Source organism: Microtus ochrogaster, chromosome 5 (genome assembly GCF_000317375.1).
Source record: "Microtus ochrogaster isolate Prairie Vole_2 chromosome 5, MicOch1.0, whole genome shotgun sequence".
NCBI classification, from domain to species: Eukaryota; Metazoa; Chordata; class Mammalia; order Rodentia; family Cricetidae; genus Microtus; species Microtus ochrogaster.
Window position 1 is genome coordinate 48770523 of NC_022012.1, and position 27915 is coordinate 48798437.

At 46.9% G+C, this 27915-nt stretch overlaps 2 protein-coding genes across 4 annotated transcripts in view; one reads left to right on the top strand and one right to left on the bottom strand.

Annotated features, from left to right (window-relative positions):
* Idh3a (isocitrate dehydrogenase 3 (NAD(+)) alpha) overlaps positions 1–3442 on the top strand; it is a 23399-nt gene extending 19957 nt beyond the window's left edge. For both annotated transcript variants that reach the window (XM_013346282.2, XM_026779171.1), the window contains exons 10-11: positions 223–375; positions 2014–3442. In XM_013346282.2, coding sequence (XP_013201736.1) covers positions 223–375; positions 2014–2097 — 237 coding nt within the window. In that variant the 3' untranslated portion in view covers positions 2098–3442. The remainder of the gene's footprint in view (positions 1–222; positions 376–2013) is intronic.
* A 240-nt stretch (positions 3443–3682) lies between these two features.
* Positions 3683–27915, bottom strand: part of Acsbg1 (acyl-CoA synthetase bubblegum family member 1) — a 60398-nt gene continuing 36165 nt past the window's right edge. For both annotated transcript variants that reach the window (XM_026779297.1, XM_005347375.2), the window contains 9 exons: positions 21280–21360; positions 21041–21190; positions 20579–20755; positions 16381–16562; positions 14592–14822; positions 13045–13262; positions 7432–7571; positions 6741–6987; positions 3683–4245 (listed from right to left, as the gene is read on the bottom strand). In XM_026779297.1, the coding sequence (XP_026635098.1) occupies positions 4160–4245; positions 6741–6987; positions 7432–7571; positions 13045–13262; positions 14592–14822; positions 16381–16562; positions 20579–20755; positions 21041–21190; positions 21280–21360 (1512 nt within the window). In that variant the 3' untranslated portion in view covers positions 3683–4159. The remainder of the gene's footprint in view (positions 4246–6740; positions 6988–7431; positions 7572–13044; positions 13263–14591; positions 14823–16380; positions 16563–20578; positions 20756–21040; positions 21191–21279; positions 21361–27915) is intronic.

Here is a 27915-nt window from a genome sequence, read left to right on the forward strand (position 1 = left end):
GTTTTTCACATATGTCCATGGATTGTCCACACTGTTTTTCACATGTGTCCGTGGATTGTTCACACTTTTTCACTTCTTCAAGAGTCTGTGCTGTCATTTCTTTTTTGTTGGTGCTGGGGATTGAGCTCAGAACTTGGTGCATGCTGGGCGCATGCTAAGACCAGGAAGGGCTGCCTGCTCCCGTCTCCCTCCTGCTGATGCTGTTTTCTTACACTGCCATAGGTTCATGGAACAGCCCCGGACATTGCAGGCAAGGACATGGCCAATCCCACCGCCCTTCTGCTGAGTGCCGTGATGATGTTGCGCCACATGGGACTCTTTGACCACGCGGCCAAAATCGAGGCTGCGTGTTTTGCTACTATTAAGGATGGAAAGGTATCTGTAATCTAGACCACTGTAAACTGGGTAAATGGTGTTTCTTCCATAGAAAGGAAATAGAGCCCTGAAAGATTTGATGTTAAATAGGGATTCTTAATGTGGACTCCCAGATTGAGCTTAAGTTAGGCATGTGTTCATGTATGCATTTTTCTGGGGGAGGATCTGAATATTTCCTCTGAAAGAGTAAAGAGGCACTGATGGGCAGCAGTCTGCAGTGGAAAACATGAGAGCCAGATAAAGGCACAAGCGCATCCCGCTGGCCTGGTGTGTTAGTATGCAATCTGGTGTTAGTATGATCTTAACATAGTGCCTCAAAGCTGGACCCTTCTGAAAGTTAGAGCTAGGAATTACTTCTTATGGCCAACACATAAGGAGTGCAAACATATTTTTAATAGCCTGACATCGTTTAGCGGATATGAGACCTTGTTATTTATACCAAGTCTGTGTTAGAGCCGAGCAGAAAGACGCCTGATTACACAGGGTGTTCTGTAGCATGTAGCTATTCTACAGGAGGGAACTCAACATGTTTGCAGCGAAGAGGAAATGAGTTGGTAGAAAACAGATTGGCTACGGTAGAGACTTCTCCTAAAGTTAGGACTTAGCTGTGTAAATGTTTTCATGCTATTTGCCTCCAAATACCAAAATAGATCAGATCGTGTCTTACAAATTTTTTTGAGCTTTAAAATTTCCCCTCAGATGTTTTGCTTAGATTTGCTTTCATTTGACTGTCATAACCAACCAGTATTTTCTCCAGTAATAGTTTGAGCAAAGGGTAAATTCTGGAATACTCCCTGCTCCAGGAAAGGCCTTATCCTTGAGAGGTGTCTGTTAGCTCTCAGGCAGTCTGTATATGCAGAAATGAACTCAGCCTGGACTACAGTAGAACTTCTGGTGGTTAGATGAAAATCCAGTATTTCTTGGGAACTAGTGAAACTTCTTCTCTCTCCAGAAAGTCATTTCTCTTGCCTCTGGCAGGAAGGACATACGGGTCTCCATTGTGACATGCTCTGTGGTTACATATCAGTCCATGTACATCACAGAGCCCTCACAGTAGCGTCTGGGCCCTCTCACCTCCCTATCACGCTGCTGCTATTCTCTCCCTTGCTGTTGCTGCTGTTCTCTCCTGCTCTCCCATGTCTCTCAAAGATAGCCCTGGACATGTCCAGTATGTCTTTTTTTCCTCTGCTCTAATCTTCCAGATGCTTCTGGATCCTTTCCTCTTTGTTATTCACAATGAAAACATTCCCGTAATGGAGCGGCCATTTCTGTAGTTTCTTTGCTGCACCTTCTCAAATACAGTGCTGAGTTGTTTTGAGACAGGGTCTTGCTGTCTAGTCCTGGATGGCCTGGAACCCGATGTGTAGACTAGGCTGGCTTTTAACTTGCAAGAGTCTTCCTGCCTCAGCCTCTCTCAGTGCTGGGATTATAGCGGTGCACCATCATGCCTAACTTGGCAGTGTTTTGGGGTACACACCTCATGGGTTTTCCCCAGGCCTCCTATGGTAGGTCTCTTGGACATCAGTAGGCAGGTACCTTGCTCAGTTCCTATTTTACTGAGTGCTTTAAGTGAAATTATCTTTGCTTAATTTAGTGTAGTGGTGATGGATGTTTAATTTTGCTTTTTCCTTTCCTCAGAGCTTAACAAAAGACCTGGGAGGCAACGCTAAGTGCTCTGACTTCACAGAAGAAATCTGCCGCCGAGTAAAGGACTTAGATTAGCACCTCTGCAGGTGGATTTGCTGCTGTCAGTCACTTCAGGATACCCTGGAATCCTCGAGGACGCCCGCCATTGGTTTGCTTGCTTCTTGACAGAGTACATTTTCAAATCCGGCCTTTTCTTAACAAAACCCTTGCAACAGATGCACATGAGGCTCCGGCCTGCATTCAGAGGGTTTTCCCAAGTGCTTGTTGTATTTATTGTCTATCTGGTAAACCTTTTTTTGTAAACTGTAAGTGAACTGTATCATTTACCATTGTTACCCATTTTACACTTCAGGCAAAGTAGTTTTTCCTCAACTGTAAATATTATGATACAGAATTAATAAGAGAAAATATTTAACTTTTTAACAAAAGCCCTGTTTTTTGGTTTATGAAAACATACTGAGAATTAAACAGGGTTTTAACAATCGCACAAGATAACATTATTCTAGAACTGAATGGGCTCAAAAGGAATTTCTTGGGAAAGTTCACAGCAAAAATGGTATATTTCTTAGCAATATGGAAAATAAAAATATTTGTCCTGTACATGAATTATTAATAAAAATGTAAGCTCCAAGAAATATATAATGAACGATGTAATTTTGTTAATAACGTATAGGTAATCCTTGAGCCAAAGCCCCAGATGCCCTGTGTATTAGATTATTTTGTTATCTTGAGATTCACTATTTTTTTGGGAGAACTCTTAATTAAGGAAGATCATTTCTCTTTAGAAGACACATTGTAAGAAAGCATTTGAACCCCTGAACTCGCCCCTCAGCTGGGGAGCCAGCCACTGCAAATGACTCCTGTGTGGCCCTGGGAGGAAGCCACACTCCGCTGGTGCTGCAGGTGACACTGGAAAGGCTTGGCTACCTCTCTCAGCTGTAGTCTAGGACCGTGGGATGCTGGCTACGATTTATATTTCATAGCTGCCCCTTCACTTCCCCTAGAACACCCAGTCACTGCCATCTGCCCCAGTAGCACCCACAAAAGACCCCACTGCAGAGGCAGAGCTGACTCAGCCCAGACTGGGGCTCGTGTTACCAGCTTCTGACCCTCAGCTTCCTATCCCCACCCTCCCTCAGCTCTGCACCACAGCATGATGCTACTCTTTGGCCCACACCAAAGTTAAGCTGTCTTCCCTCAGCCCTTGTACCAGTTTGCAAACCCATGGCTTTGTATAATGTACCCAGGTCACAAGGGGATTTCTTAACAACAGATCTCCCCATCTGGGTCATTTTTAAAGCTCTTATTCAGATTTAAAATCTGTATTTTACTTTCAACTGCTGCTTTCTCTGTCTTACTGGATTGTTGTAGTTACCAGTGGCTTTGGGTTCACAGTAATAAAGAATTTAAAAACTGCTGAGATGTTTGCATTCTCTGCCTCTTTCCTGGTCAGGTAGGTGCCTTAAGGCATTTTGGCTTAGCTTGTAATAGGTGGTAATAGAGTTGGCTGCTTTAACTGGAACGTTCCACCTGACCCCATCTTGCACCTTTGTGTATTGTAGGCCACTAATGATACACTAATGGTTAACTCTCACTTCCGTGGGTTAACTGTTCACGCTCTGTCCCACCTGCCCAGTCGACAAAAAACACCAGGTACTTGTTGCAGGTCTGTTAAAAGGTTTAATACTCAAAATTACACATTAAATACAGCCACATAGGCAGGAGCAGTTTGTTAAGCATCAAGCCTATTGTGTTTAAAGTGGAGGAGAGCCTGGTACAAGCGTCCAAGAAGATGCCAGAGTTAAGTGAGGCCATTAGGCAAGCTGTGACTGCTGTCTCTGCAGCACACATTAGTAATGGGCTGTCACCTTTTCCCTCTCCAGCAGCCAGCCCTGGTAGACCTGTTCCGAGGACTAGAACCTTGTAAGTCTGCCTGGACTGAGGCTAAAATAACAGTCTTCTCTTCCAGAAGGAGAGTGGTCTCTGACACCTGAGCAGGAGCAATGGTTAAGGTACTGGAGATATCAGTGCTGTGCCCTGAACTAGGGGTGAAACCCGCTTGTCAGAGGCTCCTGCGTCCCGGCGGGGAGACACCAGGCCGTCTCCCTCTAGCAGTTGGCAGGAGCATGGCCCCTGACTACTGTTTCTGCTCTTGGTAAAAGGAGTCGATGATGTCTTTGTACTTCTCCAGGACTGTGAGCCGTTTCAGTTTCATAGTGGGGCCTAAAACAAAAATTGAAGGAAACGAGTGAAGCCTATGATGACTTGCGAAGATGGTTTGAGTAAAAATGGCCTCCAAAAGCTCATATGTTTGAGCACTTAGTTGCCAGTTGGTGAACTGTTGGGGAAGGGTTAGGAGATCTTGGAGAAGGTGTGTCGTGGGGTAGACTCGAGGTTTCAAAGATTTGTGCTATCTTCAAGATATCTCTCAGCTGTTTTTGCTGCCAGGCCTTTGCCCTGCTATTGTGGACTCTTAACCCTCTGAAACTGTAAGCCCATTTAACACTTCTATGTTACCTCGTCATGGTGTTTTATCACAGCAGTAGAAAAGTAAGACAGATCTCACAGGAGACAGGAAGTAAGTCAGAGAAGCAGGGTGTGCAGTCCAGCCAGCCTCTGAAGCAAGAGTCCCTCAGCATTATCCCCTGAGCCTCCCTGTGTCACAGTGAACTAGGGCTGGTCTGCAGCCAATAGGATACAGAGGAGGTGGCAGAGTGCCACTTTCCGGAGCAGAAGTGACTTTTTTTTTCCCCATTACATAATGAAGTAGTGTCCCCAACATGATCCTCAGCTGATTTTCCCTTGCATGAACATACCCATCTCTCAGACTATGGGTGTGTGAGTCCAGAAACCTTTTTCAGATACCTAAGCTAGAATATGCTCAAATCCTTTCTTTTGCACAAAACCTATGCAAATGCATACACTCCAAGCCATCTCTAGACTGCTCAGAATATCAAATGCAGTATGAATGGCATGTAAATAAACTAGTGTTTATATAATGGGAAAAAATGTCTGCCTAGTCAGGCCTTTGTGGCCTGTAATCCGAGCTACTCAGGAGGCTGAGATAGGATGATCACAAGTTCATGGCCTGCCTGAGCTACAGTGAGTTCAGGACCTCCAGCCTGGACAATTTAGTAAGACTTTGTCACAAAATTGAAAAAGAAAAGAACCAGGGAGACAGCTCAGTGGTAGACTCTTGCCTGGCCTGTTAGAGGTCCTAGAGTCAATCCCAGTACTGGGGAAAAGAATCAGGGAGGGGGTCTACATAGTAACATAATTTTTTTTAAAGTTTTTTGATCTGATTAGATCCATAGATGTGGGACCTGTGCATGCAGAGCACCAGCTGCAAATGATGGTGCAATCACATGGCCTCCGTCTCAGGCCTCGGATCATTCCTGGGTAAGCCCGCGGCTGTGCGGAGGTCTGCTGACTGAGAACTGAAGTCTTGCCCGCTGAGCTGGTTTGAGTGATCAGTTAATAAGAGTGGGCAACAAGTACATCCTGAGCTCCAGTGTTCACCACTCAGCCCACTAGTATGGCGGAAAACTCCCAGACTGGCCACTCGGATCAGTCGCTCCCGATTCTTGGCCAACCAGTTTATAATTAATGTAGACCTCTGTGTGTTTCTTTGGGACCGAATGGCTGTGGGACCGGATGGGGCAGAAACCTCTGTCAACAGGAGATAATGTTTATTGTTTGCATATTTAATTATTTCAAATCAGTTTTCAACTTAAGGTACTGGGTAACTTAAAGTTTTTTTGTGTGTGCATAACTCAACCCTCAACTAGAAACATCAAGGTTAGGGTCTTTATGAGCTGTCTAGAGAAGACACCTTCCATTCAGTTGCCTGTGCATTTAGTGTGAACAAATCTGGTTCTATAGTCCCAGCATCTCTGATACAGCAGAGCATTGCTGCAGACAGTGTGACTACTTTCAATGTGTGTCTCACCTTGAGAGTCTCACCAAGGAGCCATGCTCAGTGTCCTGTGCCATGAGCACCCCAAGATGCCCGATAGCTAAGAGATTCCTCTGGCCACGTGGGGCTGCATCACAGGCTCTTATGGGCTTGGGCTGTGACCCAGATGGTTCTATGCTTTTAGCAGCCATGTGGCTGATGTCACAGACTATAGCGGTCTCACTGCAGCCCTGACACCCGCGAGGCTATGGTGTGTACCCAATGGCTGTACTATCACTCAACAGAATAGTCTCATGGTTAAGGCAAAGCTAAGCATTTCCTGTTGATACTGATAAGTTCTGCCACATGTGTAATACACTCATCCCATGCTCACAGGTTTTGGGAGTTCCCTACCCCAACACCAGAGTCCAGTGTTCTGGCCCCATGTGTGAAATGACAGGTATCTGCACAGGACCAACCTGTCTTCCTTTATGCTTCTAAGTTGTCTCTAGATGACTTTTGATACCTAAGACACTGTAAATATTTTGTGAGGATTATTATTTAAGGGATTAAAAAACTGCATATGTTCAGGGCAGACACAATTTTTCCTCTTGGTATTTCTAATCTAAGGTGGTTGCATCCAGTGGATTTGAAAGTGACATTTTCAAACGAACACAATCAGAGGCACCCAGCTCAGATGCCGTCCAAAGCCCTGTCTGACACCTTCTGCTGGCATGGCTACTTCCTAACAGGCTCCCCACTGCCACTGCCATGGGTGTTGCCCTCCCGCACAGCCCCAGGAACTGTGAAAAGAAAACTTTACCCAGTTCTCCACCGGAAATGGAGAAGTCACGTTTGAGAATGGCCCACTTCTGGATGTGGTAGGGCCGGGCTGCCGCATTCGCGTTCACCCTCTGGATCCCTTCCTGGATGGCCTGATACACAGCCTCATCTCGCTGCCCCACAATCTCGGATACGGTGCTGGCCTTGCTGCCCACCCTCTGGCAGAACTCCACAGCTTGCTCTGTCAGGTTGTCCGTTGGCTCAGATGTCTCTGGGTCCAGCGTGCACTGAAAAGAAGACAGATGAGGGTCTCTCCCTCTCCACAGAACCACGCTTTGGTTTGGGAGGATGTCACAGGAACAAGGTGGGAATTCCTGTGGACTCGGTTTTAGATTGATGTCTATGGTGGGCAAGGTCCTGTGCTTGTCCCGAGGAGTGGTGGAAGGAACAGTGGGCGGAGGGCTAAACCTTGGCTGGTGATGTCAGCACCCGTTCAGCAGGAACCAGTCTTCCTCCCTGGCTGTGATGCTGAGGCCCCGGGCGTGTGGGTGGGCAGCCAGACCTCTGCAAACTGGAATGTACTGGCGAGTGGAAGGATCGTCTCAGTAGCCCATGGGGCAGAGGAATCTCCACCCACGCCAGGATAAAACTGAATGCCAGGAGCACCTTGGGCTACACCGCAGACCACCGTCCTGCTACATACAACCCCAGAGCCGGGGCCCTTGACATACCTTCAGAGTCAGCAGCATGGACAGGAACTTCCTCTGGTCCCCTATCAGCATGGCACTACTGATGATGGGCAGCTCCGTCTTCACGGCCTCCTCAATGGGCACCGGGGGCACATTCTCTCCACCCGCAGTGATGATTAATTCTGCAGAGGCAAGTCAGGTCCAGACTGAACCACACTCCCAGGCCACAGCTGGAGAGGCCTGAGCAGCAAGCACAGTGATAGAGATGCCCTTGTCGGAGCCATGAAGCAGGGCCCCCCAACCCTCCAGCAGCCTTTGAGGACAAATGCTTACTATGTCACCCATTCCTCAGCCTATTGCCCAAGTCCCTCTCTGCTGGGCCAGCACATCCCATGGTGCTTCTTAACCTCTTTGTCCACTCCTGCTCAGCCAGCGACATTCCCCCTCCCGGCCTCTGCTCCCTAACTGCCAGTCGATTATAAGACAGTCGTGCCCAGGTGGATGGTTTGGGGTACACAGGCCGGAGCTTTACCCAGGGCACTTTATTCCGTTCCCACAGTCTGCCTCTAATGAGGGGCTCTCTCATCGCCGTCTGTAGAGAGGAAGCAGAGTAACTCATCCACTGCCGCGTGGTGCTGAGTAACAAACCTCAGGTTTACACCCAGTTTGGTTCTGAGACCCAGCACTTAGACATTCTCCCTCCTGTGCTGCTGCTTGTGACCTTCCCTCCAGACAGACCTCTCCTTTCTGCGCAGCCAGCAGCCGGTTGTTCTCCTGCCTGTTGCTCAGCAGGCAGCCTTCATCAACAGGTTACCCACCCCCTCCGTCCCCACCTCCCATCCAGGTCTGCCCCACCCCGTTCTCACTGCTCCCTTCTCTGAGTTCTCCTGTATCTCTCTACCCACCCAGGGTGTGTGTTTCATTCATTTTTTATCGTGTCTGTGGGAAAGGTCAAGACCACAGCCCACCATTCAAGGTCACAGTCTTCTCTTCTGAGCGATGACAGATTTCCACACTAGACAGCAATCAACTCAACAGAACCAAACACTGAAAATCTTCCCAGTGAACCCCGTGCTGGGTGTGAGAGCAGCCGGAAACCCTGACTACCAGGGGAAGAGCCATCTCAGGACAAGATTCTGACACCTTTCCTTTCCTCATACTCCCACACCCCTGCATCTCCAGAAGCTGAAGCAGCGCTGTGGGCAAGGCCGAGAGGAGCCGAAAAGTTCCTCTTTCCCTAGGTCCAGTCAGAGGGTAAACAAACCCACTGCCTTTTAGAAAAAAAAAAAAGGATAAAATTATATAAAACAAATGCATGAAACACACTTTGACTGGTGTGTGGGATTATCTCCTGTCCTCCAATGTTATCTAATTCAAAAGCGGTCACTGGCCACACTCTGTTCACAGGCCCAGCCTGACATTAGGCGCAGATCAGAACAAGACAGGGCCTGGCTGGGAGGAGTTCAGGGTTCACTGGAGCTATAGGGGACAGGAAGCGTGTGGTCCCACAGATGAGACCCATGGAGAAAGGCTTGACAGGCAGAGCCATAGAAGCACATAGCCTTTGGGGACGGAGGCGGTAAGTCAACCAGGGCGAAGAGGGCTCAGGACCAATGGTCTCAAGGCCTCCCTGCAGACAGCAAGCACTGAGAACTCTGGGGCAATGTTTTTAGAATATTCCAGTGATTGAGGCCATGGGAGTTGTTGAGGGGATGAACTGGTCAGAGAGGAATCCACACGAGTTCAAATGATCAGCGTTTGCTGGAAGCAGCAGGAGGCAGAGCAAAACAAACTCTAGAAACCTGGTGGACAGGTCTAGCCTGGCTCATAGCTACTCCTGTGAGCCTCTTTCCCACCTTTCTCTGTCACTCCCACCCTCCCCACTCCTACCAGCATTTTCACTAAGTGACTAAAACCCTCTAGAAAATTAACACAGAGTGGAATTTCCTAAATCTAGTGAAGAATACCTCAACAGCTCCGTAGCAAACATACTGAGCACTAAGCTATAGAGCATAGGCCCTGGGGTAGGCACGGCAGGTGAAAGTACTAGCTGAGCAAGCCTGATGACCCAAGTTCGATTCCCCTGAACCCCTGAAAAACTAGGTAGTGTACATTTGTAATCCCAATGCTCCTACAGTAAGGTGGGAGGTTGAGATAAGAGAATTATCCCAGAAGTTCGTGGGTAGCTAGCTAGCCTAGAGCATGCAGGGCAGCAAAATTAAGAGAGGTCCCGCTTCAATAAGGCGGAAGGGAAAAACTGAAAGTTGACCTCAGCCCTTCACATGTGAGTCATGGGATGTGTTGTGCTTTCCTGTCACTTTAAGGGACAAGCCATGCCCACTCCCATTACCTCTGACCTGCCCGCTGCCATCTTGGGCCCTTCCTTTTTTGCTTCCTTGACGTGCGTGCTTTTTATTATAAGGAAGACCTGGGAATGTTATGGTTTTGGTCCCTTTAAGAGACAAGCCACACCCATTCCCATCCCCTCCCCATCCGCTGAGGCAGGCTGATCTTCAGCTTCCTGCCTGAGCTCGCTCTCTCTCTTCCATCTTCCTCTCGGAGAGGCAGCTTTGTTTCTGCCTCTCTCCCCACTTCTCTGCTTCCCCCCTTCTCCGTCTCTTTCTCCTCTTCTCTCTCTCTCTCTCTCTCTCTCTCTCTCTCTGTCCCCCCCTTCACCCCTCCTCCTCCATAACCCCCTGAATAAACATTCAACCTCACCCTGCATGTCGTGTCTATCCATGTTTCTGTCTTCTGCCTGCCCGCCATGTGTCTCCCTGCCTGGAACCAGCCATTGCTTGGGGACCAGCAGCCATCTCTGCCTGGGACTGGCTGATCCCAGGGCCCGCTGCCTGCCATCACATGGCCCACTGCCACCATTTGGGACCTACAGCATTTCTGCTGCCTACTGCCACCGGGGATCTTGCAGCAATTTTTAAAAAAGAACAACAGTATGTGTGCACCTGTGTGCACATGCAAAGAAAATGTTAGAATTAGAAAATGTTTTTTTAAAATATTTATTGATTTATTATGTATACAATATTCTGTCTGTGTGTATGCCTGAAGGCCAGAAGAGGGCACCAGACCTCATCACAGATGGTTGTGAGCCACCATGTGGTTGCTGGGAATTGAACTCAGGATCTTTGGAAGAGCAGGCAATGCTCTTAACCTCTGAGCCATCTCTCCAGCCCCTAGAAAATGTTTTGTAAACATTTTAACATTAAAGCTGTTCTGCTGAGATCAGGAACAAAACAGGACCTGTCTCTACAACACAATGTTCTGTTCTTTTTATGCCTGGTGATCGGGGTCTAACCTAGCTCAACTATTGCCATTTCTGTCCAACACTATGACAGAAAAGGTTTTCCTAACCTGGGTGAGAATGCAATAAAAATAATTATTATTAATAATAATAATTGCGATGATGATAAGTGAAAAGGAAGGAATAAAATTGTCACTATGTACAGATGACGTGATTTCGTCCATAGGAAATTCAAAAGGGCACACATGCTAGACCTGACATGAGGGTTGGAGAGTCTACTTGGTGGTGAGAGAGCACTTGCCGGTTGCGGGCAATGTCCTGGTTTCATTCCCCAGAACTTCAAAAGAATAAATAGTGGTCATGCATGTGACACAAAATCCCTGCCATCAGGAGGCTGAGGCAGAAGGATTGCTGTGAGTGCTTGGACTACCTAGCAAGTCCCTGCTTAATAAATGAGCCAACAAACGAGCAAGTGGCAACAAAACAAACTCAAGACTCCAGGACAACTACTCTGTGAACTCCTTAGGGTTATTTGAAGCAGGCCTGGTGACATTCCCTATCTCAGCCACTTGGCGAGCTTAAGGCACAAGGATTAAAAGTTCAAGGCCAGCCCAGGCATTAGCATGACCTTGTTCTCAGGCAAAAGTAAGTCTGGGCGGTAGGTAGGTCAATAGCAGGGTTCTTGCCTAGCCTACTCAAGTACCTGTATTTAATCCCTAGAATAAGGAAAAGATTGTTTGACCCAAGACCAATATATAAAAAACAGGTAATTGTATTCTTTAGCTCAGCAACAAACAAATTGAAACACAAAAAATGTTAAATACCATCACTTACAATAGCATACAAACAAAATTCTCGAAGTGGATATTAGTGAAGGGATGAAAAAATTCTATACTGAACACTAGAATACACCATTGAGAGAAAAGTCAAAAGATGTTAGTAGTCAGAGAGGGGAGAGACAGCAAGCACATTTAGGGACTGGCAGACTCACCTCCGAAAGACTTACAACCTCACAAAACTAATCTACAGCTCCAGTGAGATGAAAGTCATCTTTTAAGCCAATCTACTGATACACTTGAGCAGTGAAATCAAAGGCAAATGTCCAAAGTCACCATGGAGAGGAAGTTCACAGCTGCAGAACCACAGAAGCAGACACCAGACTCCCCTCCCCTGTCCCTAAAGCTACTCAAGGGGAGATTGTGCCATGAAACAGAACTGTCCCTACTTGGCTCATGGACAGTCACTTGGCAGATGAGACAGGTGACGCTGAGGGACAGTGAGGGAAGGGCGCTTTTGGTGGACAGTACTGGCCTAATTGTATGTTTTTGGAGAAAAGGTATCTGTATTCTTTTTTTTTCATTCTATCTATCTATTTATTTATTTATTATTGGTTTTTCTTTTTTTAAAATTTATTTATTAAAGATTTCTGCCTCCTCCCCGCCACCGCCTCCCATTTCCCTCTCCCTCCCCCGATCAAGTCCCCCTCCCTCATCATCCCAAAGAGCAATCAGGGTTCCCTGCCCTATGGGAAGTCCAAGGACCATTTTGGTTTCTAGCCATAAATAAAGGACATTGAGCCTATAATTCGTGATCCTAGAGAAGCTAAATAAGAAGGTGAACCCAAAGAAAAACATATAGGTACCCTCATGAATATTAACCTTCATCAGGCGATGAAAGGAGACAGAGACAGAGACCCACATTGGAGTATCCGTATTCTTATCGAAAACCATGTTCACCACACTGTCTAAAATCATGGCTGTTCCTCCCAGGGCTAGAATGCAGATTTCCTCATTTGTCATTACAAAAGTGAACACTAGGTGGCGGAAGCGAGCACAGTCCCCATAGCAGCTACCTGCTGCTCCAGGGCCAGGGTTTTACTCTTGAGGCTCACTGGCAAGTACAGCCACCTCCAGCATCCACAAAGGACCAGAGCCTCCTTGGAACCCAGGCTGAGCTGCACCCCTGCCCATGTAAGCTCCAGAAAGAGTGGGCTTGCCACCTAGGGGCTATGGTACAAACGTCTTTCCATGGAGGAGTTTCTACAACTTCCCTTTCTCTGCCTTTGAAGTTTCACGTTTTATTTCAAATTTTGTAACCACTCTACCCTACTCTCTGTCACGTTTTGTGTTTCTATAATCCTTATGCCTTGGAGTCTCCTGGAGGCTTGTCTTGTTTCCTCTGGGGAAGTGACCCCAGGTCCCCCATTCACTCTAGGTGACCGTGAAGTAGCTATATAACTTCTCTGGATGTTCTTATTTATTGTGAAAGTACTCGCCCCAGTGCTGACGCTGGTAGAGGCACGTAACACTCATGGAGGGTTCAGGGCTGGCAACGGCAACAAAGGGCATTGGGGTAGACTTGTTTCTGCCCTTGTTGTGCCCCAGGGCAGGGCTGCTCACCTTTGAGGCGCCCAGTGATGTAGAGGAAGCCATCAGAATCCAGACGGCCCATGTCACCCGTGTGGAGCCAGCCTTCCGAGTCGATGGCTTCACACGTTTTGTCCTCCATGTTCAGATAGCCCATGAAGATGGTGCGGCCCCAGAGACAGATCTCACCGATGCCGTTGGCATCCTGATTCACCAGCTTCACCCGGCAGCCAGGGATCAGCTTGCCAGAGCTGGTGATGAGAATGGAGAAAGGTCTGGGTCAGCCTCTGCTGGGGCTCTCTGGGATCTACAACTTCATGGTCTTCACTGGTGGCAGGGGTCCCCTCTCAGGATTGCTTTTTAAGACTTAAGAGTAAGTGTGTGTGTGTGTGTGTGTGTGTGTGTGTGTGTCTGTGTGTCTGTGCGTGCGTGCATGTATGTAAGCCAGAGAGGTCAATGTTGGATATATTCCTCTGCCACAGTTGACTTGATTTTTTTTATTCTTTTTAAAAAAATATTTATTTATTAATTACGTATATCATATTCAGTCTGCATGTATGCTGCAGGCCAGAAGAGGGCACCAGATCTCATTACAGATGGTTGTGAGCCACCATGTGGTTAGTGGGAATTGAACTGAGAACATCTGAAAGTACAGTCAGTGCTCTTAACCTCTGAGCCATCTCTCCAGCCCTTGGTTTTTTATTTATTTATTTTTTTGTGTGTGTGTGTGTGTGTGACATGATTGCTGGTTGAAACTGGGACTCAGCAATTTGAGAGTGGCCAGCCAGGGAACTCTAGAGCTCTTTCTGTCTCCATATCCCAGGCATTAGGATTAGGCATGTGCCATGACACTCAAGACAGGTTCTTACTATGTATTTCTGCCTTAACGGAAACTTATTACAAAGACCAGGCTGGCCTTGAACTCACAATGGACCACTTGTACCTGCCTCCCACCTGGCTTTCTACATGGATGTAGGGGATATGAACTCAGATTCTCTTCTCATTGTGTGAGTTACCTATTGAGCCATCTTAAAAGCAGAGGGGTTTTGTATTTTAATTAGTACCTTAGGGTTTTCATCAAATGAATGAGTGAATGAATGAATGAATGAATGGCCAAAACGCTAATAGTAGAAACTATCATACCAGATGCAGAGGGAGCTGCCAATGACAACAGACCACTCTCAAATCCCTCCCCAGAACTCACTGACCTCCCTGCCTTCCAAAAGCCTGCCCTGACTCCCAGTCTCACCCCAGCGGGAGCCTGTCCATCAGCTCTCCTGGGACACAGTCTAGCATTCCCTACCCTACTAGGAGAAATGGAAGAAGGAGGTTGTTTCACCAGGGACTCCTGGTCTCAGCAGCTAAGGTGTCTTCAGCCACAGGACACACGTCACAGTGGCAAAGACTGCCCATCTAGATGAAGGGGGGCAAGCAAGGGGCTTGGCCCAAGACGGCCCTGTTGGCACTTGAGGCCAAGGCTCCAGTGAGGAAGGGGGAGTAAGAGGGACAGTCCCCCAAGGCACCAAAGGGTGTCAGCAAGGACATTTGAGCTCTCAGTGTGTCCCAAGTTCAGACCTTACCTGTACAGTCGGTAGTTGTAGGGGCTGGACATGAAGTGGGGGCCTGTGCTCTCGCTGAGGCCATAGCCTGCGTACAGGCGGATGTTAAGGCCCAGAAAGAAGCGCTGTGTCTCTGCAGTCATGGGGGCTGCTCCGTAGAAGTTCTTCTGACACTTGGCAAAGCCCAGAGCCTGACGGACCTTGGCTAATACTAGGTAATCTGCCAGTCTGCTTGTGAAGGGCTTCAGGTCACTGCGAAGGAGTGGAGGAAAGAACAGTCCACAGAAAGAAACACAAAGACACTCACGGGAGCACACGCTGGCATGGCCATTGAAGCTGTGTGTTGTGATGAACTGCGGACAGTTTGGATACTGGCCTGCTATGTGCAACATGAATTTGTGTGTGATTATAAGAGTGACTCCTCTGGGTTGCATGCAAACATGTCATGGAGTCAAACAAGCTGAGCCATCTCTCCAGCCCCTTCTTTTTTATTTTTATTTTCTTTTGAAACAGTCTCATGAATTTACTCAGGCCTTGAACTTGGCTGTGGCCGAGGCATACCTTAACTGCCATTCTCCAGCCTCAGTCTCCTAAGAGCTGGGATCACAGACCTGCCTGTCCATCCTTCCCCCAGGCCTGGCTGCACAGCCACCATTTGTGAGTGTGAATGACGCTGTAGGTGAACAGGTGTGTCCGCATCTCTGCCACAAAGCTGACACTGCTTCAGAAGACACACTTATAATGGAAGCCCCTCTGCCCCTCCACTCCGTCTTTCAGGTCAAAGGACCTGAGCCAGAGCTTTGTGCTTGCTCGATCAGCACTCTAAGCTGGAGACTCAACATGAGAAGCATTTTTATGTTGAAACAAGGCCAGATGTCTACTGTGTGGGAATTTAAAAAGAAATCATGAGGCAGATGTGATGGTCTCCATCTATAACCCCAACACCTGGAAGGCCAAGGAAGGAGAAGCCTGAACTTTAGGCTAGCCTGGGCTACATATTAAGGCTTTCTCTCCCTGGGCAGTGGTGGTGCATGCCTTTAATCCCAGCACTAGGGAGGCAGAGGCAGATGGATCTCTGTAAATTCGAGGCCAGCGTTGTCTACAAAAGCTAGTTCCAGGACAGGCTCCAAAGTTACAGAGAAACCCCGTCTCGAAAACAAACAAACAAACAAACAAAAACAAACAAACAAAAAAACCAAAAACAAAACCCAACCAAACAAAAAGACTTTGCCCTTTGCCTCAATAAACAAAAAGTTACAATAATAAGCAAGCGGAAGGGATTTGAGAACGAGCTGGTAGTCAAATGGAAAAACAGCTGGGCAAACTGGAGTGGCTAGGCCTATATCACGGAAGCCAGCTACTGAGGGCGAGCAGTTGGCAAGAGCTAGCTCTCCCTACGAGGGTGAGGTTTTTTTTTTGTTTTTTTTTTTAGTTTTTTTTTTTAGTTTTTTTGAGACAGGGTTTCTCTGTAGCTTTGGAGCCTGTCCTGGAACTAGCTCAGTAGACCAGGCTGGTCTCGAACTCACAGAGATCCGCCTGCCTCTGCCTCCCGAGTGCTGGGATTAAAGGCGTGTGCCACCACCGCCCGGCCGAGGGTGAGTTCTTAAGAAAAAAAGTCAAGCCAGTCTTCCCAGCTAACACCCCCATCAGGTTTGCAATGGTATCAGAGTACAAGCCCAAATACAGTGAGACTACTGCAATGTTTTCCCTAGCCGAAGGCCTCTGGAACCAGGGCAGCTTTTTAGGTTCTTGCTTGTTACTGTGTATGCACTGGCCCTGCACCTCCCCAGGCCTCCTGCCCCAAACTTACTCGCTAGGGCAAGTGAGGTTCTGTTCCAAGGTCACGGACATGGCCCAAAGCAGCATCTTGCGCCGGATGAAGCCTGACTGAGCCGCCACCTCCTGGATCCCTTCCATGATCTTCTCCCACACACGAGGCACCCCCATGTGGGATGTGGGCTCCACCTCCCGCAGTGTGTTCACCAGGCTCCCCTGCTCAAGGCCAGAGAGAAGCAGAGGTGGTACCAGGCCTGCAGACACAAGCCTCACAGTATAAACGCTCCTGTGGATGCGCACGCGCTTGCACCCAGTTTGTGCGCATGCGGAGGCTGTAGTTCAACAGCTGCATCTCCTTGTCTGCTGCAGAACTTTGGTGTCCCTTGCTGACCACTGTATCCAGATGCCCGAGCAGCACCTGGATCCCTCAGATCTGTCTGCGTCTAATTCAAGCATGATAACCTCATTTTGCCACATACTGTGGCGAATATTTGTAATCCCAGCACTTAGGAGGCTGAAGCAAGAGGGCTATGAGTTCAAGGCCCAGGCTGGGCACATAGCAAGTTAAAGCCAGCCTGAGCTACCTAATAAGATCCTATCTCAAGACAAAGAGACATATAAAACATAACATAAGCAAATAGACAAAAACAAGGGCCAGCGGGGTGGTTCAGTGGATCAAGGGGTCTGTGGCCGAACCTGACTACATACATGGCTTCATTCTCAGAACCCGCATGGTAGAAGGATGCAACTGGTCCCAGAAGTTGTCCTCTGATATATACACACTGTACACTATAGACACACAAGACCCTGCAGTACTCTCTGCAAATACAACAAATAAATAAATAAATGAAAATAGGATGTAGTGGCACTTGCCTTTAATCCCAGCACTCGGGAGGCAGAGGCAGGGGGATATCTGTGAGTTCAGGCTAACTTGATCTACATAGTAAGTTCCAGGCCAGGCAGAGCTTCTCTCTCTCTCTCCCTCTCTCCATATATATGTGTGTATGTGTATCCCTGTCCCAAAAACAAATAAGCATAAGTTTAAAATTAATTAAAAACCAAACAAAGGGGCTAGGGAGGTGCCTCAGCTGTGAAAGCATGAGAACCTGGATTCAGGGCTCATCTAAAAAAGATGGCCACTGCACATGTGCCTGAAACCTCACGCTGGGAGAGTGGATCCCGGGGACTCTGCAACTGAAGGTTCTCGCCCAGATGGGGAGCTCCAGGCTCAGGGAGAGGTCTTGTCTCACATCAGTGTCGGACACTGGATAATGAAAATGTGGTGCATAGATACATTATTTTCAGTCGTGAAGGAAAATGAAATCATCAACTTTGAAAGTAAATGGATGGAACCAGGAAAGATCATGTCCAGTGAGGTAAGCCAGACTCAGAAAGACAGATGTTCTCTCCCACTGGAGACACCTCGCTCCCAGTCTTCAGATGAGCACACAGCCTGTAGTAACTACAGAAGCCGGGAAAGTAACACAGGACCATTGCCAGGACAGAGGGACGGAGAGCAGGAGAGAGGTGAACCAGGGTACAAGTTACGGAATGGGGGAATGGGAAGGGATGGGCTCTCTAGGGGAATATAGAAGATGAGGAACACGACAACACAATGCCTGGAAAATCCACAAGGAGTCATGCTGTGAACTAGTCATCCAAAATGCAATACACAGTTCCATGGATAAATAAACACATATAGTTTTAATAAACTTTTCTCATTTGGACTGACAATGTTCCCTCCAAGAGACAAAGACCATCCAACAAAAAAAAAAATCCAAATACCAGACACGAGAAGCCTTCTTTACAGTTGTTGGCCAGGGCTGTCCAAGAAACTCCCAAAATACAGCCTATTGTAATTGCCCTCGGTTACCCACTCAGAGATGGAAAGTAAATCCCTGAACTGGAACCGACCTGAAAGCCCACCTCCTGAGGACTGGCTTTCATGGTATCAAAAGGTACCATGCAAGCTACTGAAGGAGGAAGGCAACCAACAGTCCTACCCAGCTGTGATGCCTATGGACCACATCAGCGACCAGCATTGCCTTGTAACCCTAAAGGTACAGTAGCAGTGTGCATATTTTGATAGTAACCAACAGCAGCTCTTTAACTGTACTTAATAAGAGAGATGCCATGCCTGGTATCCCAGTTAACTGGAAGCCTCATTATGGTTATTTGAGGAGATTCTGCAAGCCCTAATTCACTAAACCAGCATAATCCCTAACAACAATCTATAAGTATTTGTCCTTATACCCACAGAGAAGTCTTGCTTTTACTCCTTATCAAGGAAACTTTTCTTTGCAATAGACAGAACCACTTCAGAAAATCACAGCCCCAGTAGATACGTCTACAAAGCACGTTCACAGTCAAGGCTTAGGAACATTGCAGAAGAGGGGGCAGACAGACTGTAGAGCTGCAGGATCAGTGAGTTTTCTGTGACACTGTGTCTCCTAGATGTGCCAGAAGCTCCATCCGTCAAGTCTCCCCAACAGGACCGCCCACATGTGAGCAGATCAAGGGGAACACCAACAGATACACTGTAGTGTACAGGAAAAAGCCCACAAGGCCATAATCCTACACAAGAAACTACAGACAACTGAGGAAAGCTGGGCATGGGAGAAGTGGTCTTTCCCAGGGAAGGACACACCAATTGTTTGCCAGGGCCAAGTGGTCAGCCCTGAAAACACACACACAAAAGTAATATTATATGGACTGACAGGTTATATCTAGGAATACATTTATGTGCAAGCAATAACAATTAGTGGAAAAGAGGCCATGAATTTGAAAGAGAGCAGGGAGGGGTATAGAGAAGAATTTGGAGGGAAGGAAAGAAGAAATGTTATAATTATACTATAGTCTCAAAATTAAAAAAAAAATAAGCCAGGTATAGTGGCTCATGCCTTTAATCCCAGATCTTAGGAGGCAGAGACAGGCAGATCTCTGTGAATTCGAAGTCAGCCTGGTCTACATAGTTCCAAAACAGCCAGAGATATACAGTGAGACCCTGTCTCAAAATAGATAGACAGATAAATGTAAAAATAAAATTTATTTAAAAATACTAATTGTAGGGTCTGGAGAGGTGGTTCTGTAGTTTAGAGCCTTTGTTACTCTTGTAAAGGAGCCGGGTCCAGTTTTCAGTACCTACATGATGCCTCACAAGCATCCACGACTCCAGTTCCGGCAGATTCAACATCCTCTTCTGTCTTCTCACCTCTGAGGGTACCAGGGACACACACATGCATGCAGGCAAGGCATTCATACACATAAAGTAAGATAAATATTTAAAAAATATATAAAATATATAGGTTAAAATTCTGCATCTGTAGGGTTGAATTCAGCATTATTAAAACAATTTCACTTGATTTACTACAGTGAGGGGGCAGGCCTGTCTCAAAAGGAAACAAATAAGGTAGATGTGGTGGAAGAGACCGCTCAGCAGCTAAGAGCGCTTGGTGCGCTTCCAGAGGACTAGAGTTCAGTTCCCAGCACCCACATGAGGTAGCTCACAAATACCTGAACCTCCAGCTCCATGGCTCTCTGCCTTCTTCTGGTCTCCATGGATGTGACGCAATGCATACATTAAACAATTTTCAAAATTTTTAAATTTTATCATTTTAAAGATGGAGAATTAAAGAAGAAACCAGTCCATGTTGACTAGCCTTCAGAGGCATGTGCACAGATGAGAACAAGAGCATATCACGCACACACACACACCACCACCACCACCACCAACAACAACAACAGCAACCATAGCCAAACAAGGACACGCTGGTTGCTCCCCCCAGCAGTGTTTGTTTTAGGACTAACCATGTGACACTGTTGACGCTACCAAGACGACACCAGGTCAGGGAAGCTGGCTAGGGGGTTTCTGGGAATGTTTCTTCATGGTTCAAATAAAGATGCAAAGACTAGGTCTATTTTATGAGACTGGGGTGCAGGAAGCTGTGGCTACCCTTTGATCATCTCATGGTCATACTCTAGGAAACTGTGACTTCGTGGAGTTTGAGACTAAAGGTGGTAGTTTATATGACTTAATAGAATGTCATCAGCTTCCCTATTCATTTGGTTATTTGAGTCAGGCTGGGCAAGCAGTTGCTGAAAGAACTCTTGAGTGCTATTTGCACCGTAAATCGGCAAGTACACAGGGCTTGTAGATTCAAGCACACACCTGGGTAGGCCCTGACTCACACACTGGACACACATGGGGCCGGAAGTCAGGAAGACAGACTGACCTTTAGTGCATCGGGATCTGCAAAGCAGACCTGGGCTCCCCACTGGATGCCGGTCCACAGGTCGTAGATCTGGGCAGCAATGTGGCTGAGGGGCAAGTAGCTGACGACCACCTCCTGTTGGACTTCTGCTGGCTGGATGTCCCCAGCCTGACTGCCGAACCGAGCTGTCCATGTGATCTGAGGGGAGGAAGCCACAGGGGCTTGGGTTACTTCCATAGAGATTCCCAGAGGACGGAGGTGCCCTCTAGGGTATTCCTACAGGCTCCAGAGACCTCTAGGGACAGGCCTTCCCCCTGCTCCCTTTCCTCTCCCCTCTGCAGGGCTCTGTCTACACCACAAATGGGTGGGCATTCCTACATCTAGCTCCTTAGGCTGAGCAGTCCGAGAGGCTTCCCCAGAGGCTGTTGAGGCAGGAACGCAGCCCAGAGTCATCCCACCCACCCATCTGGGCAACTGTCCTACATTGTCTTGACTCAACATCACGCCTTTGGGGTTTCCGGTGGTGCCAGATGTGTAGACCAGCACGCAACACTGGTTGGGCTGCTGGGTGTCAAGGACGGCGTCTAGGGCCTCCTCGGGCACTTCTTGTCCCAGTTCTATGAGTTCTTCCATCTGTGGCAACACGGGGCAGAGGAGTTGGTCTGGGTCAACCGTGCAGGCACAGACAGGCCCACCAGTCACCCAGAGCCCACTACTCATACCGTGTACACGTTGGCCATCTTCTTCGGAAGGGGTTCTTGGTATATCACCACTGCTTTTAGATGTGGCAAGTCTTTCCAGATCTGCATCGACAGGGAAACAAATTGGGTTTCAGCAAGAAAATGGCCACGTTGTAGAAACAGCCTCATCTGCATGTGGTGAGCTGTAGCAAAAGTCTCCTATTTTTGATCCTCGATGCCAGTGGGACACTTCTGTCCACAGCTCCCCATTGTGGGAACTTGGGTGCAGTGACAGTGGGGACCCAGGGCCTGATTGAACAAGTCACACAACAGAGTGTTAGGTTAGTGGAGATGACGGAGACAGAGGTGCAAAGGGAGTGTAAACTTCAATACGGTGTGTCTCCTAAATTACTCAGCGGGAAAGATGTGTGTCTACAGCATGGCTTCATGGCCTGAGGAAGAAATGCGGTGTGAACATACGTGAGTAACGGACACGCATACAAGCAAGCATTTGTTTATGTTTGTCACAGGGGCTCTGGAAGCTTAGAACTCATTACCCTGACTTTCTACAGGCAGAGAGTGGGGGCAAGCACAAGACAAAAGGGGGAGGGATAAAGTCTTCAAGTATAACAAATAATTTTGACTTTGGAATCATGTAAATATTATACTTATTTAACAAATAAGTTTATATGTAAAAGAGAAAAAATGATTTTCCAGTCTTGAGAGCAACCTAAAGGAAATAAACCCGACAGTCAAGTGTGACAGTGTGTGCCTGTCATCTTAGCACTGGGGAGGCTGAGGCAGGAGGATCACAAGCTAACCTGAGCTATGTAGTAAGACTGTTTCAGACAAACAAACAAAAAAAACCAAAACACTTCAAGCCAATACAAATGAAGACTACACGTCAACCTGGTTAAACACACACACACACACACACACACACACACACACACACACACACACCACATAAACACAATGGCATCAAAAGTTTTTGTTTTATTACTTGCTTGTATATTTTCATTTTCCCTAATGATAAAGTCTTATTATGTAGCCCTGGCTGTCCTGGAATTCAATCTGTAGACCAGGCTGGCCTTGAACTCACAGAGATAAGCCAGCCTCTGCCGCCCCCCCCCTCCCCAGTGCTGGAATTCAAGGTGTGTGGTGCTGGCCTCATCAAAGAATTTTATGCCTGTGTTTTGATTCTTTGTTCTTGGGAAAGAGTTAAAAGAAATTTCAAACTTCACCCAGCAGCCTTTCTGTCTGTCTTTCTTTTTTTTTTTCCCCAAACTGTGTGTGTTGTGTTCATGTGTATATACTTTGCCATGCCCAGGTTTTTACAAGGTCTGGGAGCACTTGGGTCCTCATGATTGTACAGCAAGCAGTTCACTGGATGAGTTATTTTCCTAGCTCTCTCTCATTTTATTTTGCCTTTAAATGTTTTTATTTATTATTATTGTGTGTATATGATGGGTATAGTCACACATGTCTTGGTACACATGTGTGAAGGTCAGACAACCTTGTGGAGTTAACACCACATTCATGTGAGAACTAGGGATCAAATCCAGGTCATCAGACTTACACAAGTGCTTTATCTGCTGGTTCATCTAGTTAGCCCACTCCCCTGTCTGTGTGTGTGTGTGTGTGTGTGTACACATATGCATGTGTATTTGGGCATACTTTTTGAGACAGGGTCTCCTATAATTCAGGCTGGCTTCAAACTTGTAGCCTTGGCTAAATTTCTCCCTCCATTTCCTAAGTGTCAGTGTCAGGGTTACATGTATGTGCCACCATGTCTGGATTCATAGGTCTAATTCTTTTTTTCCCCTTCAAGATAGGGTTTCTTTGTAGCTTTGGAGTCTGTCCTGGAACTTGCTTTGTAGACCAGGCTGGCCTTGAAATCACAGAGATACACCTGCCTCTGCCTCTCGAGAGCTGGGATTAAAGATATGTGCCACCACCACCCAGTCATAGGTCTTATTCTGGCAGTAAATCTATACTGTTATTTTGAAATTATTTGATATGTGTTATAGGATTAGGCCAATGTTATTATATGCTACAATTTTTAAGGCTAGATAAGAGAAATTCAAGAATAAAATCAAAATTAAATCCCCATCATGAAATGTTTGAATCAGAGCTATCTATCACTGTGAAATATGATTTAAATGGACACATGCAGACATACAAGCACAAGTGTGTACACACACTCACACACTACACACACACACACACACACTCCTGAGATTGAGATGAGCTTCTATGACCTAGTGTTCTTTCTGAAGATGTGAGGGGAGAGGGAAAAAGAGCAGGGGGAAAGGTGAGGGAGGTATGAGGAGCTTGAGAAAAAGGGATGGAGGTGAGAGGGTGAGATGGAGGGACAGCAGGAAGAGGAAGGATAGGGAGGAAGGGGAGGGGAGGCGTGTCTGATGTCGTGTTGAATTGACGTGAGAGAGCAATGAGTCAGAGGGCAAGGTAGTTCAGAAGAACCGGTGGGAGAGTTCCAGGCATTTTCCGAGGGTCAGTGACTCACTGGCTGAACAGCCGTGCTGACAGACATCTCATTGATGAGAGCTCATGAAACTGGAGACAAAGTTGCTGTGTGATGTGGGAGTGATTTCCTATTAATAAAGAAACTGCCTAGGCCCCTTGATAGGCCAACCCTTAGGTGGGTGGAGAAAACAGAACAGGATGCTGGAAGAAAGAAGCTGAGTCAGGGAGTCGCCATGATTCTCCCACTCCAGGCAGACGCAGGTTAAGATCATTCCTGGTAAGCCAGCTCTTGGGCTACATAGATTATTAGAAATAAGCTAGTCCAGGTGCAAGAGTTAGCCGAGAAAAGGCTAGATATAATGGGCCAAGCAGTGTTTAAAAGAATACAGTCTCCGTGTAATTATTTCGGGGCATAAGCTAGAGCTAGCCATGTGGGCTGCCGGGTGCCGGGGATGCAGCCCCGCCACTCCTATTTCAACAGCTGTGAGATAATGATCTTGTACACTGTAATGATTTGTCACTTGTAATGGTTTAGTAAAACACTGATTGGCCAGTAGCCAGGCAGGAAGTATAGGTGGGGTGACCAGACTAGGAGAATGTTCAGAAGAGGGAAGGCAGAGATGTAGTCACAAGCCAGATATAGAGGACACAAGATGAAAATGCTGTATTGAGAAAAGGCACTAAGCCTAAGATAAGAATTAAGGATTAATTTCAGTTGTAAGAGCTAGTTAGTAATAAGCCTGAGCAATATGCTAAGCAGTTTTTAATTAATTAATATAAGCCTCTGTGTGTTTATTTGGGACTGAATGGCTGCAGGACTGGGGGGGGGGCAGAAGCTTCTGTCTACAGAGAGCAATGGTTAAGCCAGAGGAAACAGGTCTTACGCAGGTGTCTCCAAGGCCATAAAACATAGACCCAGAAAAGCCATGTCTTAAGGGGGTTTAATTTGAACTTGCCTTCAAAAATAGTTTAGAGCAGAAAAAAAATGTAGTTGTGGTATAATATAAAGAAATTTAGCCAGGCGATGGTGGCACACGCCTTTAATCCCAGCACTTGGGAGGCAGAGGCAGGCGGATCTCTGTGAGTTCGAGACCAGTCTGGTCTACAGAGCTAGTTCCAGGACAGGCTCCAAAGCCACAGAGAAACCCTGTCTCGAAAAAAAAGAAAAAAAAGAAATTTAATATATGTATTATTGAAATCCCTATGTTTTAAAAATAAAGTTGGGGAATTGTTGAGTTAAATTAAAACTATAAATCCACCAAATCAAGAATCTCAGTGAATTTAAAGGAAGATACACACACATACACACAAATAAATAAATGAATGAATTGATTAAAAAAGAAACTTGTCCAGATACAGCCTGAGGGAAGCATTAAAACCAGTGCTAGAGAACACGTTTTGAGACAGGCGTGACAATGCAGGGCCTGGAGTGTGCAGAGGAGTTCAAGGCTAGCCTCAAAGGAGCAAACGAAACAAGTCTTGAAAGTGGCCAGAAAAAGCTGGGTGGTGGTGAGGCACATCTTAACCCCAGCACTCAGAAGGTAGAGGCAGGTGGATCTATGTGAGTTCAAGGCCAGCCTGGTCTACAGAGTGAATTCCAGGACAGCCAGCGTTATACAGAGAAACCCTGTCTTAAAAAACAAACAAACAAAAAACAACAACAACAAAAAACCCAAACAAACAAAACAAAACAAAAAAGCAGCCAGAGAAATACATCATAATGAGGAAGAAAGACACCACTGATTTCTATCAGGAAACACACAGAGAGAAAACATTGGGATGAATCTTTAAGAACAAAGGAAGGAAAGGTCAACCAAGAATGCAAAATCAGACAAAATTAATCTTTCAACAAATGAAATCAAAAGTAGTTTTTTTTTCAGAAAAAGAGAAACCTCGAATGCTGAGGAATGAGGCAGCAAGACAATTTCAAGGGCATACACCTGCCACAAAGCCTGGCAATTTGAGTTCAGTTCCCAGGATCTATTTAGTAGAAGGAGAGAACCAATTTCTGAAAGTGGTCCTCTGATTTCCTCAGTATGATGTTTCAAATATGAGACAAATGGCTGAGGTGTCCATTAGCATATCAAAGCAGAATCCTCCCTGCATCCCTCAGTCCCTACCCGTTACAGGGTCCTCCTGACTGCCATACCCCACCACACCTCAAACTTCTCCAGCCCAGGGGCTGGACTGCCCTTCCCCCAGCCTCCCTTCCCTATATAATCTAGCCATTTTGGCTATCTGAACCTTTTTGTCTGTTCTCCTTTGGGCCTCCTGGCTGCTGCCCCTGGTCTCCCACCTTCCCCTCCCCCTTTCCTCACATGGTTCAGGGTCACGTCTACTATGGACTCTCCCAGACATCCCTGCCTCTAACAATGCTCTCCCACGCATCTAGAATAAACTCCCCTCCACCATGCCTAGGAGCAGTCGTGTCCTTCCCTTTTCTCTCTCTTTCTTTCTTCCTTCCTTCCTTCCTTCCTTCCTTCCTTCCTTCCTTCCTTCCTTCCTTTCCAGTCACTCAGTACACACACAGTACACGTGTGCCCTCCCCTCTGACACACACCCCTATACATGCTCAGCATGACTGCAAAGCCCTCACTATTCTCTGAGGTTGGTTAGTTTGCTTCTGTGAAACCCACTGTAGGGTTTGTGGGTCTGTCCGCATGCTCTGTGAGTTCCCATCACACGTGGAGCAGTACCCTGTCTGAAGGTGCACTGAGATTTGTTCAAGATGCACAGCAGAAGGTCTAGAGCAAACCTTGAGGTGGGAAGGGAGGTCGAGATAGACTGGAAAGCCAAACACAACACAAACCCAATGCAGAAGTCAGAAAGGGGCAAAGAACAAGTAGCCACATGGTTGATTAGTGACCATTTTGTTTTCCAGACCCCAGTAAATGCTAAGAGCAGAAGAATCATTTAAAGACACAAAGTTATATTTACTTAAGTGTATCTGTCTGCTTGTGCATGGTTGCGTATGTGTGTGGAGGGATGTGAGGAAGATTTGAGGGAGTTCGCTGCCTCCATTTACCACGTGGATTCTGGAGATCAAATTCAGATCACCAGGCTTGGCAGCGAGCATCTTTCCTACTGAACCATCTTGCCAGCTGTTTTTCCTTTATCCTTTTCTTTGAGACAGGGTCTCATGTATCCCAGGCCGGTCTCTAACTTTCTATGTAATGAGAGAATGGTTTTGAGCTTCTGGTCTTCCTGCCTCCACCTCCTGAGTGCTAAGACTACAACGGCGTACCTACACATCCAGTGATGTAGGCTACGTTTACGTGGCCCTGGGAGTGGAGCCAAGGTTCTGGGTAAGCATTCTATTAATTGAGCAACACTCACAGCCCTCGTTACCAGACATTATTTAAGAAAGACTCACACTGCTGATTGGGATGCACAGGGAAGTTCTTGGATGGGATGCACAGGGAAGTACTTGGATGGGATGCACAGGGAAGTACTTGGATGGGATGCACAGGGAAGTTCTTGGATAGGATGCACAGGGAAGTACTTGGATGGGATGCACAGGGAAGTACTTGGAGAATGAAACAGAATGATGAGGAATATTTGCCTTTTAATTTAGCAAAAAGGCAAAGACGCATGTGAGAGCACCCTGATAAACATGAAACCTGATGATGCAGGGGCCTGTCTCTGTTTGTTTGAGAACTTCCATAACACAGATTCTGTTTTAAACCTAAGGGAGTCATTTAACTGAAGTCCTGGATCTGAGAGGCTGCATTTTAAGCTATCCAACCCTCCCTAGCCCAGCATGGGAGGGTTCAAAAGAGGGCGTACCATTGGCTACGGGGCCTGTCGAGTTGGTTTTCCTTCTAAGTGAGGGCTCAGTGAAACCACTGAACTAGGCCATTCCATGGGTGGAAAGGAGGTTTACTGTAACTATGAAACTGCCTCCTGGCTATCAGGTGGTAGAGAGCAGCCAGAGGCATCTAGGGAGGCTGCCGTGGCTACCTGGGGTGGGGGTGAGAGACAGATGTAGAGGGCCAACTGTGGAAGAGAGGAGGTAGAACCTGGTGTAGCCTGAGATTTAGACAGGAGGGGAAGAGGAAGCATGCAGGCCAGATCACTGGCTTTCACATGCGGTACAAGGGAGATGTTGATGCTAATGAGGAGAAAAGAGCCTGGAGGTTAGCTCGGAGCTTTGAAATGTGTTATGTGTGTGTGCTAATAGGGAGTTAGATG